This window comes from Acomys minous (assembly GCF_964271855.1).
Source record: "Acomys minous genome assembly, chromosome: 14".
Classification (NCBI taxonomy): Eukaryota; Metazoa; Chordata; class Mammalia; order Rodentia; family Muridae; genus Acomys; species Acomys minous.
Window position 1 is genome coordinate 31,617,241 of NC_140496.1, and position 16,106 is coordinate 31,633,346.

Consider the following 16,106-nt stretch of genomic DNA (forward strand, 5'->3'; position numbering starts at 1 on the left):
TTTATAATGAGTTTGAGGATAGCCTGGACTACAGAGAACTCAGTCTCAAAAAACGTAAACCAAACCAACAGCTTCCCCGATCCCACCCAAACCTCCACCAAAGGAGCATCAGTTTATTTATTTATATATATATATTTTTTGTTTTTTTTTCAAGACAGAATCTATGTAGTCCTAGCTGGCCTGGGACTTCCTGCCTAGTCCAGGCTGGCGTCTAAATCACATGCTGAAATCATAGGCAGGCGCCACCACGCTTTCCTCAGGATCAGACATCTAAGTGTAAAAACCTAAAATATTATGAAGTGTGTGAAATAAAATGTCGAAGAAAATGCAGTTTCTAGACTGGCTTCCAGAGGAAAAACTAATTATGTGCCCTTTACAAAAGTGTAAAAGGTTTTGTTTTGTAGGAGTATAACTGCGGAGCTGGGGAGGTGGCTTGGTGGTACAGCACTCCCTGGGTTTGGTCCCTTGCACAGAAATGGTGGGAAGAAGGGCAGGAGGAAGGGCAGGAGGGGGCCGGGAGTTATCTCAGTGGCTAAGAGCTCTTGTTCTCTTCTGGAAGACCTGAATTTGGATTCTACCCTCAACAAGTTACTCACACCCACTAGCAACTACAGCTTCAAGGGATCCAACGCCCTCTTCCAGCCTCGGTAGGCACCACACACCTGTGCCACTCATTTGCACAGACATATAACACGCCTGAAAAAATAACAAATCCTTTAAAAACAACAACAACAACAACAACAAGCTGGGCATGGTGGTGCATGCCTTTAATCCCAGCACTTGGGAAGCAGAGGCAGGTGGATCCATGTGAGTTCGAGGCCAGCCTGGTCTACAATGCGAGTCCAGGACAACCAAGGATATACAGAGAAACCGTGTCTCAAAAAACAAAAAGACATTAAAAAAAAAAAAAGAGCCGGGCGTGGTGGCGCACACCTTTAATCCCAGCACTCGGGAGGCAGGGGCAGGCGGATCACTGTGAGTTCGAGGCCAGCCTGGTCTACAAAGTGAGTCCAGGACAGCCAAGGCTACACAGAGAAACCCTGTCTCGAAAAACCAAAAAAAAAAAAAAAAATAAAAAAAAAAAAATAAAAAAAAAAAAGAAAGAAAGAAAAAAGAAGGAAGAGATTACATTAAGTATGCATTAGGAGAAAAAGAGAAACTGAGGACACAGAGAAATTATTTGCAAACTGCATAGTCAAAAGAGGTCCAGTAGAAACAGTATGCTCAGAACTCTCAAAAAATAAGCAACAAAAGTAAATAATCAGCCGAGCGTGGTGGCACATGCCATTAATCCCAGCACTCGGGAGGCAGAGGCAGGTGGATCTCTTTGAGTTCCCAGGCCAGCCTGGTCTACAAAGAGAGTTCTAGGACAAGGAAAAAAAAAAGTAAATAATCAAAGTAGAACTTGGAGGGAAAACAACAAGAAGTATTTCGCTGAAGAAAAAAAAATTACAAATAGCAATTATCATATGATGAGATATAACACTTCATTTGTCAGGAAGTAGTGATGACATCAAGTGCTGGAGAACACGGGAAAAGTATTCCTTCATTGTTGTTGGGAATGTTAAAGAATGTACCCATCATATTAGCAATTAAGAAGCAGTGACATGGGAGGTGGCAGACACTTAGGAGGCTTCTCTGAGTTTGAGACCAGCCTGGCCTAGAAGAGTGAGTTCCAGGGCAGCCAGGGCTACACAGAGAAACCCTATCTTGAAAAGCCAAAAACAAACAAACAAACAAAAAATCAGTAAGTAGTGAAAACCTGCAACCACATAGCTTAGCGTATGTCTGTAGCATTTACCCCCAGTGGGCTAACATGAGTTTACACAGAAACCTATACACAAGACCCATAGCAGAGCCGGGTGTGGTGGCGCACGCCTTTAAGCCAAGCACTCAGGAGGCAGAGGTAGGCATATCACTGTGAGGCCAGCCTGGTCTACAAAGTGAGTTCAGGACAGCCAAGGCTACACAGAGAAACCCTGTCTCAAAAAACAAAAGCAAAACAAAACAAAACAAAAAAATCCAAAGGAGAAAACCTGGAAACAACCCAGATGTCCTTGAATGGATGCATGCACGAATAAGCAGATAGTGATACTCCCATACAGCAGAATACTAGGAATACTATACAAAGGAACAATCTATCGATTCATGCTATGGCCTAGATAAATTGCTGAGGATTACTGAGCAGGATGGGCTTTTTTTTTTTTTTTTAACACATAACCAATAAATCCAGCTATTCCAGAGGCTGAGGCAGGAGTATAAATTTAAGGCTAGCTTGAGCTACAGGTAGTAAATTCAAGGCCAGTCTGGTAACTTACTGAAAGCCTACCTTTAGTTAAAAAGTAAAAATAGGGCTGGCGTGTAACTCAGTGGTAGAACACTTGCCTACCACGTGGAAGGCCATGGGTTCAACCACCATTTAAAAAAAAAGTTATCAAGTGAAAAACTGCCAAGGAATATACTTTTTATGACTCCAAACTGTGAAGCTTTATACCAAGTGTAGAAATGGGGAACACCTTTAATCCCACCACTCGGGAGGCAGAGGCAGGGGGATCTCTGTGAGTTCGAGGTCAGCCTGGTCTACAAAGTGAGTTCCAGGACAGCCATGACTACGCAGAGAAACCCTGTCTCCAAAAAGCCAACCAACGAACCAACCAAAACAACAACAACAACAACAACAAAAACCCACCAAACAAACAAAATTTAAAAAAACCCACTTAGAGAAGATGCTTCTTATTTTTTTTTCCATATTATTATGATGATCAATTTTGCAGCAGCCCAAGTGATTGAACCTAGGGCAAGTGCTCTACCACTCACCTATAACCCTCACCCTCTCCCTCTCTCTCTCTCTCTCTCTCTCTCTCTCTCTCTCTCTCTCTCTCTCTCTCCAGGATCTCATTAAGACTGGCCTTGAACTCATCCGCCTTGCGCCTCAGTGGGGATGGCCAGGCTCAGAGGGCTCTTCCTCGTAGAAACTCATTTTCTCTCTGTGGCCATACGACCTCTCCAACAGTCCGAGGGATGAAAGCAGCTCAGGGTGATGACTCGGAGTGCTGAGGACTTTATGAGCTGCTGTTTGAAGTAAAGCAGAGGGTCAAGTTTGGAAGATGCATGGGAAGGTCATGAGGTCATGGGAAGGTCAGGAGGTTCAGCTCAGCAGTGAGAAAAGAGAAAGCCACCTCCTACCTCTGTAAGCCTCATGGCCTCCACATAACACACATTTTAGTGACAATCCTGGGACATTTTAAGGGGACAGAACATGGCTCCATTGGTTCACTAGACAAGGCTGAGTCTCTGCTGTTTGCGGGGGTGGGGTGGGGAGACGGATAGGGTCTTGGTTCCTTTGTGCATTAGGCTAATCCCTCTAACAAGGGTTAGAGTTGAGCATTTTCATTTCTCAGGATTTCCGTCAATTAGGTACAGCTTTTTGCTTTGTATTTATGGCATAAAGTAGGGGTCTGTAGATGTCAGCATTTGACGGAAGCACCTAGAGAAATGTTGAACAGATTTCTGCCTGAAAGGCTCCAAAATTCTGATTTCACATGTCTGGAGTGTGTGTATGGGGGGTGGAACTTATTTCAGGATAACACTCAAAATTCTGTTTTCAGGACCATGCTTTCAGCCGGGCGGTGGTGGCGCACTCCTTTAATCCCAGCACTCGGGAGGCAGAGGCAGGTGGGTCTCTTTGAGTTAGAAGCCAGCCTGGTCCACAGAGTGAGTTCCAGGACAGCCAGGGCTACACAGCAAAACTCTGTCTCCAAAAACCAAAAACCAAAAACCAACCAACAAACAAACAAACAAAAAAAAGACCATGCTTTCAAAACCACTGATGTTAAGGCATATAGATGTAGCCTGGCATGGTGGCAAAAGTAAGCCCAGCACGAAGAAGATGGAGGCAGAAGGATTGCAGCGAGTTTAAGAACCCCCTGGCCTACACAGCAAGAAGACCCTGGGCTGGAGAGATGGGTTAGTGTGATTCCCCAGCACCGTTTCAAAGCCAGGAACAGAGCCGGTTTATGTTTGTAACCCTAGCACTGTGGGGCTGAGACGGACAGATCCTAAAGTCTAAGGGAAAACCAATGTAGCGTAAATTGTAGCGCTTCCTATCTCAAAATACAAAGCGGAGAACCAACACCCAATATCAGACTTTGGCCTCTACCTGGGCAAGTAAGAATACACTACACACTACACACACACACACACACACACACACACACACACACACACACACACACACGACCTAGTCTCGAAAAACTAAATAAATTGGGGAAAGCAGGTGAGCGAGCAGGTCCTGGGCAGGCCTGGGTGGTAGCAAAGGGAGTTGGAAGGTAGCAAAGGGAGTTGGAGTTCCTGAAGTTGGAAGGTGAAGTTCAACGATTGGAAATTGGCATGGGCTTCAGCCTCTAGCAGATGGCTAGCCTCTAGCAACGTGGGCTTGGCTTTTGGAGCACAGGGAGCTGGTCCGACTGAGCTGGGCATTAGTAGTGGACAGAAGGCTAGGCTGCCCCGCAGAAACTTCTGCCCTGGCAGTTCAGAGTAATACGGTTTTGGCGGGACTCCGGGACAGGGCGGATCTCCCGGGTGGGGCGTGGCACGACGCCAGGGATGGGCGGGGGCGTGGCGGCTGGGGCGTGGCGTGGCGCCAGGGCGGCGCGGGGCGTGGCTTCGAGGGGAGTGGCGTCGCGAAACGGCAGCACCGACTACCTCCGAGAGTCCTCTGGAACCCGAGCTGGCGGCTGTGCTTCTCTCCAGTCTACAGCCAGAGCCGCGCGCCGCCACCCTACCTTCCCGGCCCGGCCGCGCCGAGACGCGGGCATGAGCCCGCCCCGAGTCCCGCGGAGCCAGCGCCTCCGGCCCGGGCCTCGGCGCCCAGGTAAATTGGGGTGTGTGAAGCCGGGAGGGGGTCCGTAGGCCTCACCTAGCCGTGCGATTCCCGCAACTCTCATCCTGGGGCGCCCTCGGTCACCTCCGGAACCTGCGGGTTCTTCCAGCTATGGGAGCGTCCTACTTTAAGGGAGGAGGACTAAGACGCGCCCCCTCGGAGCCAGCGGGACCGCTGAAACTCCCTGAGCCATCCCCACCTAGATCCCATCTCTGGGAAGCCCTGGTCTGGACCATACTTCACCTGCACCTACCCCAGTATTCCATCAGAGACACCCAGATCCCCGGCTCGCTGAGCCTCTTTCCGGAAGCAGTCTTCCTCGCCTTCCTGCTCCCCAAATTCCAAGAGATACTTTTCCCCTGACCTGCAAGTGGCTTTCATAGTCACTGCAATCCTCCGGGCCAGTAGCTGGGCCAGTAACCTTTCTCATCTGGCCCTGGGAGAGTCTACACCTTCTTCCCTGGGAAACAGCTAATTGCTGTCACTGCAAAGGGACGCGAGCGGAGCCTTGCTTAGACAGGGATTCTGTGCAGCGTGACTGCCACTGCCGGGAGCCAGCCGTGGGAGCAGAACAGTTGCCAGGCACTTGGATGGGGGACTGGGGTGGAGGGCTTTGATAAGGCAGGGCAGCCAGGGGCCCCGGGTGTCCGCTCCTGCACATTCCAACAGCCGCCAGGGGCTGAGCTTCCCGCACATTCTTTGCTGACCCTTTTCAGAGAAGTGTGATTGCTGTGTCTGTTATCTCAGGTGGGTCCCAGGAGCTGTGTCCCTCTTGCTCTGTTGCTTGCTTCTGTGCCTGAGCGCTGGGTATTCCTGGGCAGGGCAACAGGCTGGATGTGACCTCATTCAACAACCCTAGCCAAGGTAGGGCCCCTAGCCAGGCTCAGACACAGTGTCAGAGGCAGCATTAAGTCCCCTGAGGCAGCTTTGAACCAAACTGTGGACCGTGGAAGGGGGTTGGGTCTCCTGGTCTTTTGGACTTTGCTGGTCCTGCCAGTTGGCACTGAGATGCAGAGAAGTGGGAGCCCGCTGCTGCTGCTTCTCGCATAACTCTGGAAGCAGAGCTAGCTAGCTATCGATGGTGAGGGGGAAAGGGATCGGGGCAATCCTGGATAAAATGTGTCCCTCCCTAGATTGGGCACCTAGTCTGTCTCCTATCAGTGTCCTGGTTACTGGGATGGAGCTATAGATAGATAAAAAGGGGCTTGGGAGCTGTCACTGTAACGTGTCTTTACATGGCCAAGCAACAGATGAAGGAACAGGAAAATCAAATCTCATAGTGATGTGTGACAGACTGTAACACTGGATGTTGCGAGACAGCTCATTAGCAAGGCCAGAAAGGGTCTTTGGGAGGAGGCCGACTCTCAGCGGAGATCTGAATAAGGCAGTGGTGAATTGTGTTAGAAGCAGGAAAAAGCAAATGCACTGAGCTTTCCCGAGAAGGCATTTGCATATTGAGAGGTGGCAGACTACCAGGGGCGAACAGACAGCAATGGTGTAGGGTATTGGACCACGTTCCTGGGGACCGTGAGCTTTCAGATGTCCTAACCCATGCTGTTCCTCTGCCCAGTTCAGTATTTGGTCTGTCTTTGTGGCTCTCCTTGGACAGGACCATCTGGGGCATGGGAATCTGGGGAAGCGCACCCTGCTGGCCCCAGATAGCAAGCACAGAGGGATGGGGCAGCCAGGTACATAAAGGGGGAAAGAGTCGGCCATGCAGGAGACAGACAACCCACCTGCAATCACATCTGTGCTGTGAGTTGACAACAGACAGATGACAGTGAGATGGTGTCCAGGTAGGGCTGATCTGCAGCCCTGATGAGATCCCATCTGTCAGGGGTGGGGCAGCCTGGCTAGGCAGGCAGGACTCAGGCTCTGCCACTGGCGGTGCCTCAGCGAGTGGTGTTTGTTCTAGAGCCAAAGCCTCCAGGCAGGATTCTGGGAGGGGCGCAGCCAGTGGTGTCCATGGGGCAGGTGGGTAGGGAGGGCCCCGGAGGCTTCCTGGATCCTCCCTACAGGAGGCAGCAGTGCCGTTGTCCAGCCTGGCTGTTTGTGGTGGCCTGGCCTAGGGCAGCTACTGTCCCTCCAGGAACAGCCAGCCACACTGATACTCAGCCAGAGGAGAGGGGTGTATGTGGGAACTGACCCTCCAGAACCATGACTCCTGAAGACCTGGCTTTGCCCATCTAATATATACTCAAGGGTTTCATGCCCAAACCTGAAGGTGCCACACCTCAGGTCTTGTCCCATTTGGAGGGATCTGTCCCTTTGCAGGCCTGTGAGGGGCTAGAGATGGGCAGGGGCTTTCTCACTGCCCTTGTTTCTTGTCTACTCAACCTTCGAGGGACCTTTTTGGGGCAGGTTGGGGACTGCTCTCTGTTTAAGACTTCCTCTTGGCAGGGGGTGGGTAGGCATGGGTCCCTGTTGCCTGTCAAATCCATGGATTCTTTTCTTGATACTCTCTCCTTCGTCCTCACCTCACCTCTCGGCCCTGGCTCCATATTTGCACCTACAACCTAACTGGGCTGACAGGTCTTGGGCTCCCCTCCAACCCTTAAATGTCACTTTTCAGTGGTTCTAGGACTGGGTATTTTCCATCTTTCTTTCTTTCTTTCTTTCTTTCTTTCTTTCTTTCTTTCTTTCTAAGATTTATTTATTTTATGTATATGAGTACTCTATCTGCATGTATACCTGCATGCCAGAAGAGGGCAGCAGATCCCATTATAGATGGTTGTGAGCCTCCATGTGGTTGCTGGGAATTGAACTCAGAACCTCTGGCAGAGCAAACAAGTGCTCTTAACCGCTGAGCCATCTCTCCAGCCCAGACTGGGTATTCTTTGGACAGACACAGCAGGAAACTCTGAAACCTTGGTGGCCCTTTTATATATGCATGGGGAGATGGCTAACGGAGCCAGCAAGGAGAGGCCTGCCCTGGGCTTCTGGCCTGGACCTGGCAGGAAGATCAGGCAGTGTGTAGCGACCTCCTGGCTCCACCTTGAACTTGTGGCAAGCCTCCTGCTTCTACCTCCCTAGTGTTGGGATTACAGACATATACCACTATACCCTACCCAGATCTTTTAGAGGGGGAAAAATGTGAACACGGAGGGACTACACAGCCTACTAGAATCATACTCCCTGCTCTCTAGGCCACCTTAGATGAACCCAGGGCCTGGTGGCTTCTTCTAGGTAGATTGGGAAACTGGCTTTCAACACTGAGGATTGACCACCAGTGGCTAGCTTGCTAGTCATCTTAGGGGGGGGAACTCCATGGAGCCAGTACTTGTTCTGGGGGACAAGATAACCCCAGAAGCAGGTGGTGGAGACAGAGCTGGGGAAATTGACCCCTTCTCTGGCTGCCAGAGCCCAGGTGTGATAGGAGGGTGGATCAGACTTGGAAGAGGCAGAGCCCTGGCTGTGGTAGCACCCTGGACCTGGGAGCTATGGATGAGATTGTGAAGGGCTAAGGGGATTACCACTGTGCACAGAGGAGAGGCAACCCTCTGCCCCACCTCTTGTTTGCATGTGCCCAATGGGGTACCCATCTGCTCCTCGTTAGGGACTCAAGGCCTCCAGGACATTAATTAATGCCAAGCTGCTGGCAGATTGGCATTCAGGCTTGCCCTAGAGCCCCATCCTGGCAGCACAGATGTCCAGCTGACCCCAGAAATGCTAGTGCCTCACCATCCAGTGATCCTGGCGATGTGGGGAGCGCAGTGCTGACAGCTGAGGCATCATGGCATCGAATGCTTAGGTGGTGGCAGGAAGCCAGAGGGGGCTACATGACAACTTTCCACTCTGGGAGCCCCTCATTGACTTTTGGCTGTGCCCTGGGCTTGCTGTGTGACCTAAGCCCGGTGGCTCACTCACTCTGGGCAGGGCAACTTTCTTTTCCAATGAAATATGAAGGTGTTAGATTGAGTCACGGCTGAGACTGCCTGGGTCTGTGTTATCTGAACCCAATCCTCCCCCTGTTACTCCATTTTTCCTGAACTGCTTAGGCTCCATCCCAGACCCTGGGGCATCCTTTCTATAATTAATGCCTGTCGATGCTCAGGACATGACACTGCTTGGCTTGGCCAGGGTAAGTGTCTACTTCCTCAGAGGCCACAGCTGACAGTCCCACACACATTCCTCAGACTTACCGAGGGCCCCACCTCCTGGACTCTGCCCTCCTTCCTACCCAGGAAACACCAGTACCCAGAAAGGCTGCCCAAGAATCCGGGACTAGAAGCAGGATCTGAGTGGCTTGAGCTGGTGATTCCCAGCCTCTCTCTCCCAGGGCTGGAGAGAACTAGGTATACTGGTGGGCAGAGGGCTTGGGGTCTGTGAGACCAAGAATGCATTGTCGTCAACCTGGAAGTGCAGCCTTTGGTGGACAGAGGGACCCTGGGCCATCTCCGGACTCCTCATCATTTCCTGGAAGTTCTCCTCTGGGACTCCAGTACCCAAGAGGGGGGCGGGGTACTCAGTCTGCCCTAAATTGTAAGAGGATGGCCAGGTGCCACCAAACTGAGAGCCTGGGCTCCTCCAGAGCCGGCTACCTCCCTCCCTTCCTCTCTTTTGCCTTCAACCCCACCGCAAGCCGACGGAGAGCCAGCCAACCCAGGAAGGGGTTAACTGCCAGCCCCAGCCTTGAGGGAGGGGACTGGGCTGGACCATTTTCCTGCTCTGCCTCCACCTCGCTTTTCCTGAATGGTTCTGCCGTCCTGGGGTGGGGAGGAAGGGAAGGAGGAAGGGCGGGCAGGCAGAGGGAGGGAGGGAGGAGTGTGGGAAGAGGAAGGAAAAAAGACCGAGAGACTGCCAGGGGGAGAGAAAGATGTCAATGGCTCTAATCTCCCTGTCATTTGGGTTTCCAGCAGGAGCTGGGCAAAGGAGCTGCTAGAACAATGCTGAGGTGGGGGAGGTGAAGAGTGTCTTAAACAGGTGACCAGACCAAGCCACCTGGGTTTACCACCTGGGTACCCCTCCCGCCTGGGTACCCCTCCCCCGGACTCAGCCCAGCCTGCACTCCAAAGACAGTGGGGCAACCATGGCGACCAATTTCAACGACATCGTCAAGCAAGGCTATGTGAAGATGAAGAGCAGGAAGCTCGGGGTGAGCCACCCTGGTGGGGGCCCTTGTCAATAAACAGTACTGTGGATGGGTCTGGAGGCATGGTGTGTGAGGGCATGCTGCCCGCCCGCACTGGGTACTGTGCAATTGTGGTCTGAGGCTTTTCAACACTGGCTGGCTGGCATGTGGCTGGCCAGCCCTCTGTCTACTGCATCTTTTGCCCCAGCTGGGCTGGCTGGCATCCCAGCCACTGGACCAGCAGTGGTAGCTGACAGGCTGGCAGAGGCATCCCTGCTATTGTTGAAGTTGTCGCCACTGGCAGCAGCGGAGGTGGCAGCTACCACCGAGTAGCAGGGTAGCGGGAGTGAGCCTGTCAAGAGTGGAGAGCAGCTTTGGCTCCTGGGCCTCCTCCCCTTGCTCCCCACCCCCCCCCTTCCTCCCATTCCTTGCCTTGTTCCCCACCTCTCCTGTCCTTTTTTTCTTTAAACTGAACCCCCCCCCCCTAAAAAAAAAAACAAAACCATGCACCCGCTCCTCAAGATGTTCTGAGGCTGTACTCATATTTTACGCGGTTGTTTGGGGGATGCTAAAGAACTGTTTGGAAAGGAGGGTGGCTTGTGGGGAGGTAGTGGTAGGGGCATCAGGGGCAGAGGTTTGTTGAGGCTGACACTTCCCTGGCGTGTAGGTGGAATGGCCCTTGCTCTGGGACACACTGCTTTCCTCAGAGTTGTTGGCGGTGGCCCTGAGCTGGGGCTTAGAGGGGCACATACCTCTTCTCACCACCTCATAGAGGTTTCCAACTGAGGAAAATCCCCCAGAGGCATGAGTTAGGGCTCCAGGGGCCCTTGGAAGCTCTGTTCCCCGGCCCATCCCCTACCTCCAGTGAGGGGCTCTTACCAGCAGGAAAGAGAGTCCTGGTGACAGGTGACCCAAGTTTCTCTTACTGATAACTCCTATCTTGATGGGTTAGGTTCAAGGCTCCCTGGGGTGAGATGTCCAGGGATCTGTCTTCCTCAGGGGCCACCTTAGAGCGGGGTGATTCTTGTTCCCCCTGCCTTTCTGGGGCTGCCTTGTGTCCAGGCAAGGGCCAGCAGTCCCACTGCCATCAGCTGGGCCCTCAGTGGATTGAGGCAGGGTTCCTGGGCATGTTTGGAGACTCCTTGGCCCAAGCCTGGTAGAGACCACGCTCTTTCCAAGACAGAACAAAGAGCAAGGCTAAGGCCAGGCAAAGAGGCCCAGGGAATGGGGACCTCGTCCCTGCCACCACTCCTGATTCCCATGCTTAGATCCAGCAAGCTCCCCTGCCCCCCCCCCCCAGAGAGGGGGGATCCTGTCCAGGCCAGGGCTTAGCAGGAAAGCTCTGGCTACAGGGAAGTCATGTGGGATCAGAGTCAGACCTGTTCCAGGAGGATTCCCACACCCCAAAGGGAGAGGTGGACAGACCACGGGGAAAGAATTGGCAGGTGGGGTGTGGCCTGGCCCAGACTGGTGTCTGCTCTGTCCAGGCACCTCTACTCTCCACAGACCTAAGCTTACCCTGCCACAGTGTGAGGGGCTGCAGTTTGCAATTGCCCCAGGCAGTGTCTTATCTCTGTCTCCTGAGATCAGGGGTGGGGGTATGCTGAAAGGAATGGAGAAGGGACAGAGCCCACCCTCTCTCCCTACCTGCTAGGGCGGCCTCCTCTCAGCAGAGCCAAGCCTGGCGGAGTGCTGATCAAAGACCTGTAAGAAGTCAGGAGAGCTCTTGAGTGCGTAGCTCCCTGGGGTTGTGTGAGTGTGTATCCTGTAACCAGGCAACCAGGGTGCTCAGGCCCCCAGGCCTCCCATGCTGCTGCCTGCTGGGGTAGGGTGGGGCGCTTGGGCAGCTCCTACCCATTCATCTATCTGTCCATTCACCATTCATCCGTCTGTCCATCTGCCTGTCCACCCTGTTCTTCACATGCACTTGCTTAGTGTAGCAGTCAGTAATTGCTAGCTGGTGTAAGCCAGGGGTGTGTGAGATGGATACATGGTCTCTGCTCCAAAAGGGTTCGGGTGGACAGATCAGGGCCAAGCTAGGGACAGGGGTATGAGGGCAGACATGCTCCCCAGGGTCCTAGACAAGAACCTAAAGTGGCCCAGTTCTAAGGACTTCCAGCGACAAGGACAGTCTAGGTTCATTTTGTTGTGTGATCTGCCTGCTTAAGGCCTCGTACCTTTGTCACTGGCAGAGAAGGTAGCTGGGATGGCCAGTGTGTGTGGCCCAGTGACCTCCTCCCTTCCTCGGCTTAGCCTAGGCTCCCTTTCGGACCCTCCTGTTTGCAATGACAGGGGCACAAGGGTGCCTGGGAAATAGGCCTGTCAGGCTTAAAGCCCGCTGGCAGGGGCTGGTGAATCCATCACAGCTTAGCTCAAGAGCCCATAGAAGGAGGGAGAGGCCCTGCAAGAAGTCAGACGGCAGTTTATTGGAGGTGCTGGACAGCCTTTTGTGGTGTCTGATAGGACAGTTTGCCTCTGAAGAACGGTCACCTCCTTAGGAGTTTATGAAGCTCTGGAGAAACTCAGCGGCATAGAGCACAGGGCATTAGTGCTTAGGCCACCCAAGATACAATGTAGGGAAGGTACTGTGCTGTGGGGCACAGCTGGTTCTTACCCTCTGTGGGCCTCAGGTCCCCATGGGAACCCCCTGTGGTCCACTGTTAGTTAAGTGATGAGGGAAATCCCTTGGGGGCAAGAGTGATGTGCCCCACACCAGAGCTTTGCCTGGGCCCAAAAACAGGGCCTTGATGATGCGTAGTGGGGGTGGGCTGAGTGCAAGGGGAGCCCATGTGGTGGCCAGAGCACTCTGGACTGTGGGAATGGGTGTGTCTCTTGCAATCCCATCTTAACACCCGCTCCACCAGCTACCTTCTTCATAGCCCACACGTCTCTGAAATGGAGGCAACGATGGAACTGGCCTCAAGAGTGACCCCAACCCTGAAGAGTACCAGCACCCAACACATGGCTAGGGAGCACTCCACAAATGCTCCTTCCATTACACAGAGCCATGATCTGCACACGGAGGATCATAGGGAGAGCTGATCAGGAATGCCCACCTTGGCCATTTGGCAAGGGCTGCCCCTCTGGTGGCTGCTGTCCTGTAGTTACCATCCACGGGTTTTCTCTAAGCTAGGGCCCGGGGAAGGGTGTGGTGCTGCTCCCTCAGGAGGCTGGGGGTAACTTCCGGGCAGCATTGTTGGGGGTCATGATGCAGCAACCATCTGACCATCAGTCTCTTAACCCACAGATTTACCGGAGGTGCTGGCTGGTGTTCAGGAAGTCTTCCAGCAAGGGGCCCCAGCGGCTGGAGAAATATCCTGATGAGAAGTCTGTGTGCCTCCGAGGCTGCCCCAAGGTTAGGGGCCTGGGCCCTAGCTCCCCCTACCTGTGAGCAAAGATGACTGGCTGAGTCCTGAGGTCTGAGAGTACCTTCCTGGGGAACACATCTGTGGGAGGCAGGGTGAAGTGCCCCAGCCTGGCTAAGTCTCTTGGGATGTCCTCCCAGGTGACTGAGATCAGCAATGTCAAGTGTGTCACACGGCTCCCCAAGGAGACCAAGAGGCAGGCGGTGGCCATCATATTCACTGATGACTCGGCTCGTACTTTCACCTGTGACTCCGGTGAGGCCCCATGGCTGCAGGCTCTAACTGGTCTCCTTGGGCTGGTAATAGTCAGTGGTCTGGGCAGGGGTAACAGAGCGGGCAGGCCAACCCCAGGGTGTGCCCCTGGTGGAGTGGGTCTCTTGGTGGGCAGGCAGGCAGGCAGCAAGGCTTTTCCTTCCCGCAGAATGCAATGACTTCAGCAGGGGCAGACTGGGTAGGCTGCTGGGGACTCTGAACTGGTAGAACTATCAAGTGGGATTTTTCTCTAGAGCTGGAGGCAGAGGAGTGGTACAAGACACTGTCAGTGGAATGTCTGGGGGCCCGACTCAATGACATCAGTCTAGGAGAGCCTGACCTCCTGGCCCCAGGAGTCCAGTGTGAGCAGACAGGTAAGGCTGGTGCGGGGTCTCGAGGTGGGGAGGGGGAAGGTGGGACCCTCAGTTAGCCCTGACGTCATCCTCTGCTGCTGCAGATCGCTTCAACGTCTTCCTGTTGCCCTGCCCCAACCTGGACGTGTATGGCGAGTGCAAGCTGCAGATCACCCACGAAAACATCTACCTCTGGGACATACACAACCCCCGCGTGAAGCTCGTCTCGTGGCCCCTCTGCTCCTTGCGCCGCTATGGTCGCGATGCCACCCGCTTCACCTTTGAGGCGGGCAGGTAGGTACCCTCTAGTTTCCTCCCACCCAGCCCCACCATGGTGGCCATTATGGAGACTGCTCTCTGCGTGGTGCCAGGCACTTTCATTCCTCAGCACCGCAACCCAGCTTCAGCTTTACAGATGAGGAACTCAAGGCCTGAAGAAGTAATTAGCTTTCAACAGGCAGGTCGGGCGGAGCTGTATACCAAAGCCCAGCTCTCTGGCAGTGACACTTTGTGGCTTTGCGACTGTAGCCTTGGTACCAGTTTCCTATAGAGGGGTAAAAAGGCGGCTAGCCTGACAGAGTGATGGTAAGGCTAGGGAAGGCCCTTGCTGGGACTCTACCAGCCCGTTTCATCTCCAGCTCTGCACCACCCTCCATATCGTTGGCTGAGCTACTCTGATCCTGGATGCTTTTAGTTTCCTCTTCTGTAAAATGTGTGAGGAGACTGGTCAGTGTGTAGATACCAGAGTGTGGTAGAAAAGCTGAGTAGATTAATTTGTGTGAAGATTTCAAACCTCCACTGGGTATGTGGTAACCAGATAACTACTTGTGTTCTGTGGCCAAACCCCTAGACCATGACCATCCTGTCCCCGAAGGCCTTGGTACAACCACAGCTGGCATTTGGCGCGCGCGCACACACACACACACACACACACACACACACACGTGCGATGGTGGAATTCCTGACACCTTGCCCTCCTTGCTACCTGTGTCCTTAGGATGTGTGACGCTGGGGAAGGACTCTACACCTTTCAGACACAAGAGGGGGAGCAGATTTACCAGCGGGTTCACAGTGCCACCCTGGCCATCGCTGAGCAGCACAAGCGGGTCCTGCTGGAAATGGAGAAGAACGTGAGGGTGAGGCAGTGGGTGTTGCTCCAGGGCACTGGGAAGTGGGGCAGACATGCCAGCTAAGTCTCCATCAGCGTGTTCACAGGTGAGTCAGGCAGGGCCTTGGGCTGGCAGTGGTGGCCCCAGAGCTAACAGACGGGACCCCTTCTCTGTGCCACAGCTGCTGAACAAGGGCACCGAGCACTACTCCTACCCCTGTACACCCACCGCCATGCTGCCCCGTAGCGCGTACTGGCACCACATCACAGGTTCTCAGAACATTGCCGAAGCCTCCAGCTATGGTGAGCACTGCCAGGTCCCATCCCTGGGGAGGCCTCCTGGGCAAGGGTCTTTGGTCTTGGACTCAAATTCTGTGCCTGCGTTTCTGTCCACAGGTGAAGGGTATGGGGCAGCCCAGGCCAGCTCAGAAACAGACCTCCTGAACAGATTCATCCTGCTTAAGCCAAAGCCCAGGCAGGAGGACAGCAGTGAGAGCAAGACCCCTTCCCAGTGACAACTGGACTGCTGGCAACTGATGACTGCTGGGCCACCTGCTGGAAGGCTAGCTGCAACAGCCCATGGACAGCCTCAAGGAGCTGTTGGCCAAGAGCCAGAGGCGAGCAAGCTGTCCGTCCTTGCCCTTCAGGGTGAGGCTGGACCTTAGCACATGGCTGGCCACACCACCTGAGCATGAGGGGCTAGAGCCGCTGTGGGACTATATACTGTTAATGGTTTAATATATATGGCTTATGACATACTCTGTGTAAGTGAGGATTCCCTCTACCTTCCCCATACCTATTTTAGTTGCCTCATCAGGCATGGTCAAGGCCGTGTTTGAGTATGAGAGCAGCCGCTCCTGCCCTCCGTGATGCTTGAGCTGCCAGGGTCAGAGGAGGGGGACAATCAGACTGGTGCTGTCTGCTGCCTCTTTCTCAGAGGCCTAAGGGTCGAGATAGCAGGTAGCTTCTGTCCTCTGGGCCTACAGTGACACAGGAAGGACCTAAACTTCACTGTACTGTGTGGTAGCCTTGCACTTGGGAGTGTTAAGCAGAGGTGGCATCTGGTTTTAAAATG

At 53.5% G+C, this 16,106-nt stretch overlaps 1 protein-coding gene across 3 annotated transcripts; it reads left to right on the top strand.

Annotated features, from left to right (window-relative positions):
* The first annotated feature begins 4,671 nt into the window (after positions 1-4,671).
* DOK4 (docking protein 4) lies at positions 4,672-15,787 on the top strand. 3 transcript variants are annotated; one of them, XM_084755293.1, is made up of 9 exons: positions 4,676-4,873; positions 9,739-9,977; positions 13,201-13,308; positions 13,459-13,573; positions 13,825-13,944; positions 14,028-14,217; positions 14,921-15,059; positions 15,214-15,334; positions 15,428-15,787. In XM_084755293.1, exons 2-9 carry the CDS (start codon positions 9,912-9,914, stop codon positions 15,544-15,546), a joined length of 978 nt encoding a protein of 325 aa, XP_084611419.1. In that variant the 5' UTR covers positions 4,676-4,873; positions 9,739-9,911; the 3' UTR covers positions 15,547-15,787. The 3 variants fall into 3 exon arrangements, with proteins under 3 accessions (XP_084611417.1, XP_084611419.1, XP_084611418.1); XM_084755291.1 differs by having other exon boundaries at positions 4,672-4,873; positions 15,214-15,787; XM_084755292.1 differs by lacking the exon at positions 4,676-4,873 and adding an exon at positions 6,879-9,177 and having other exon boundaries at positions 15,214-15,787.
* The last annotated feature ends 319 nt before the right edge of the window (positions 15,788-16,106 follow it).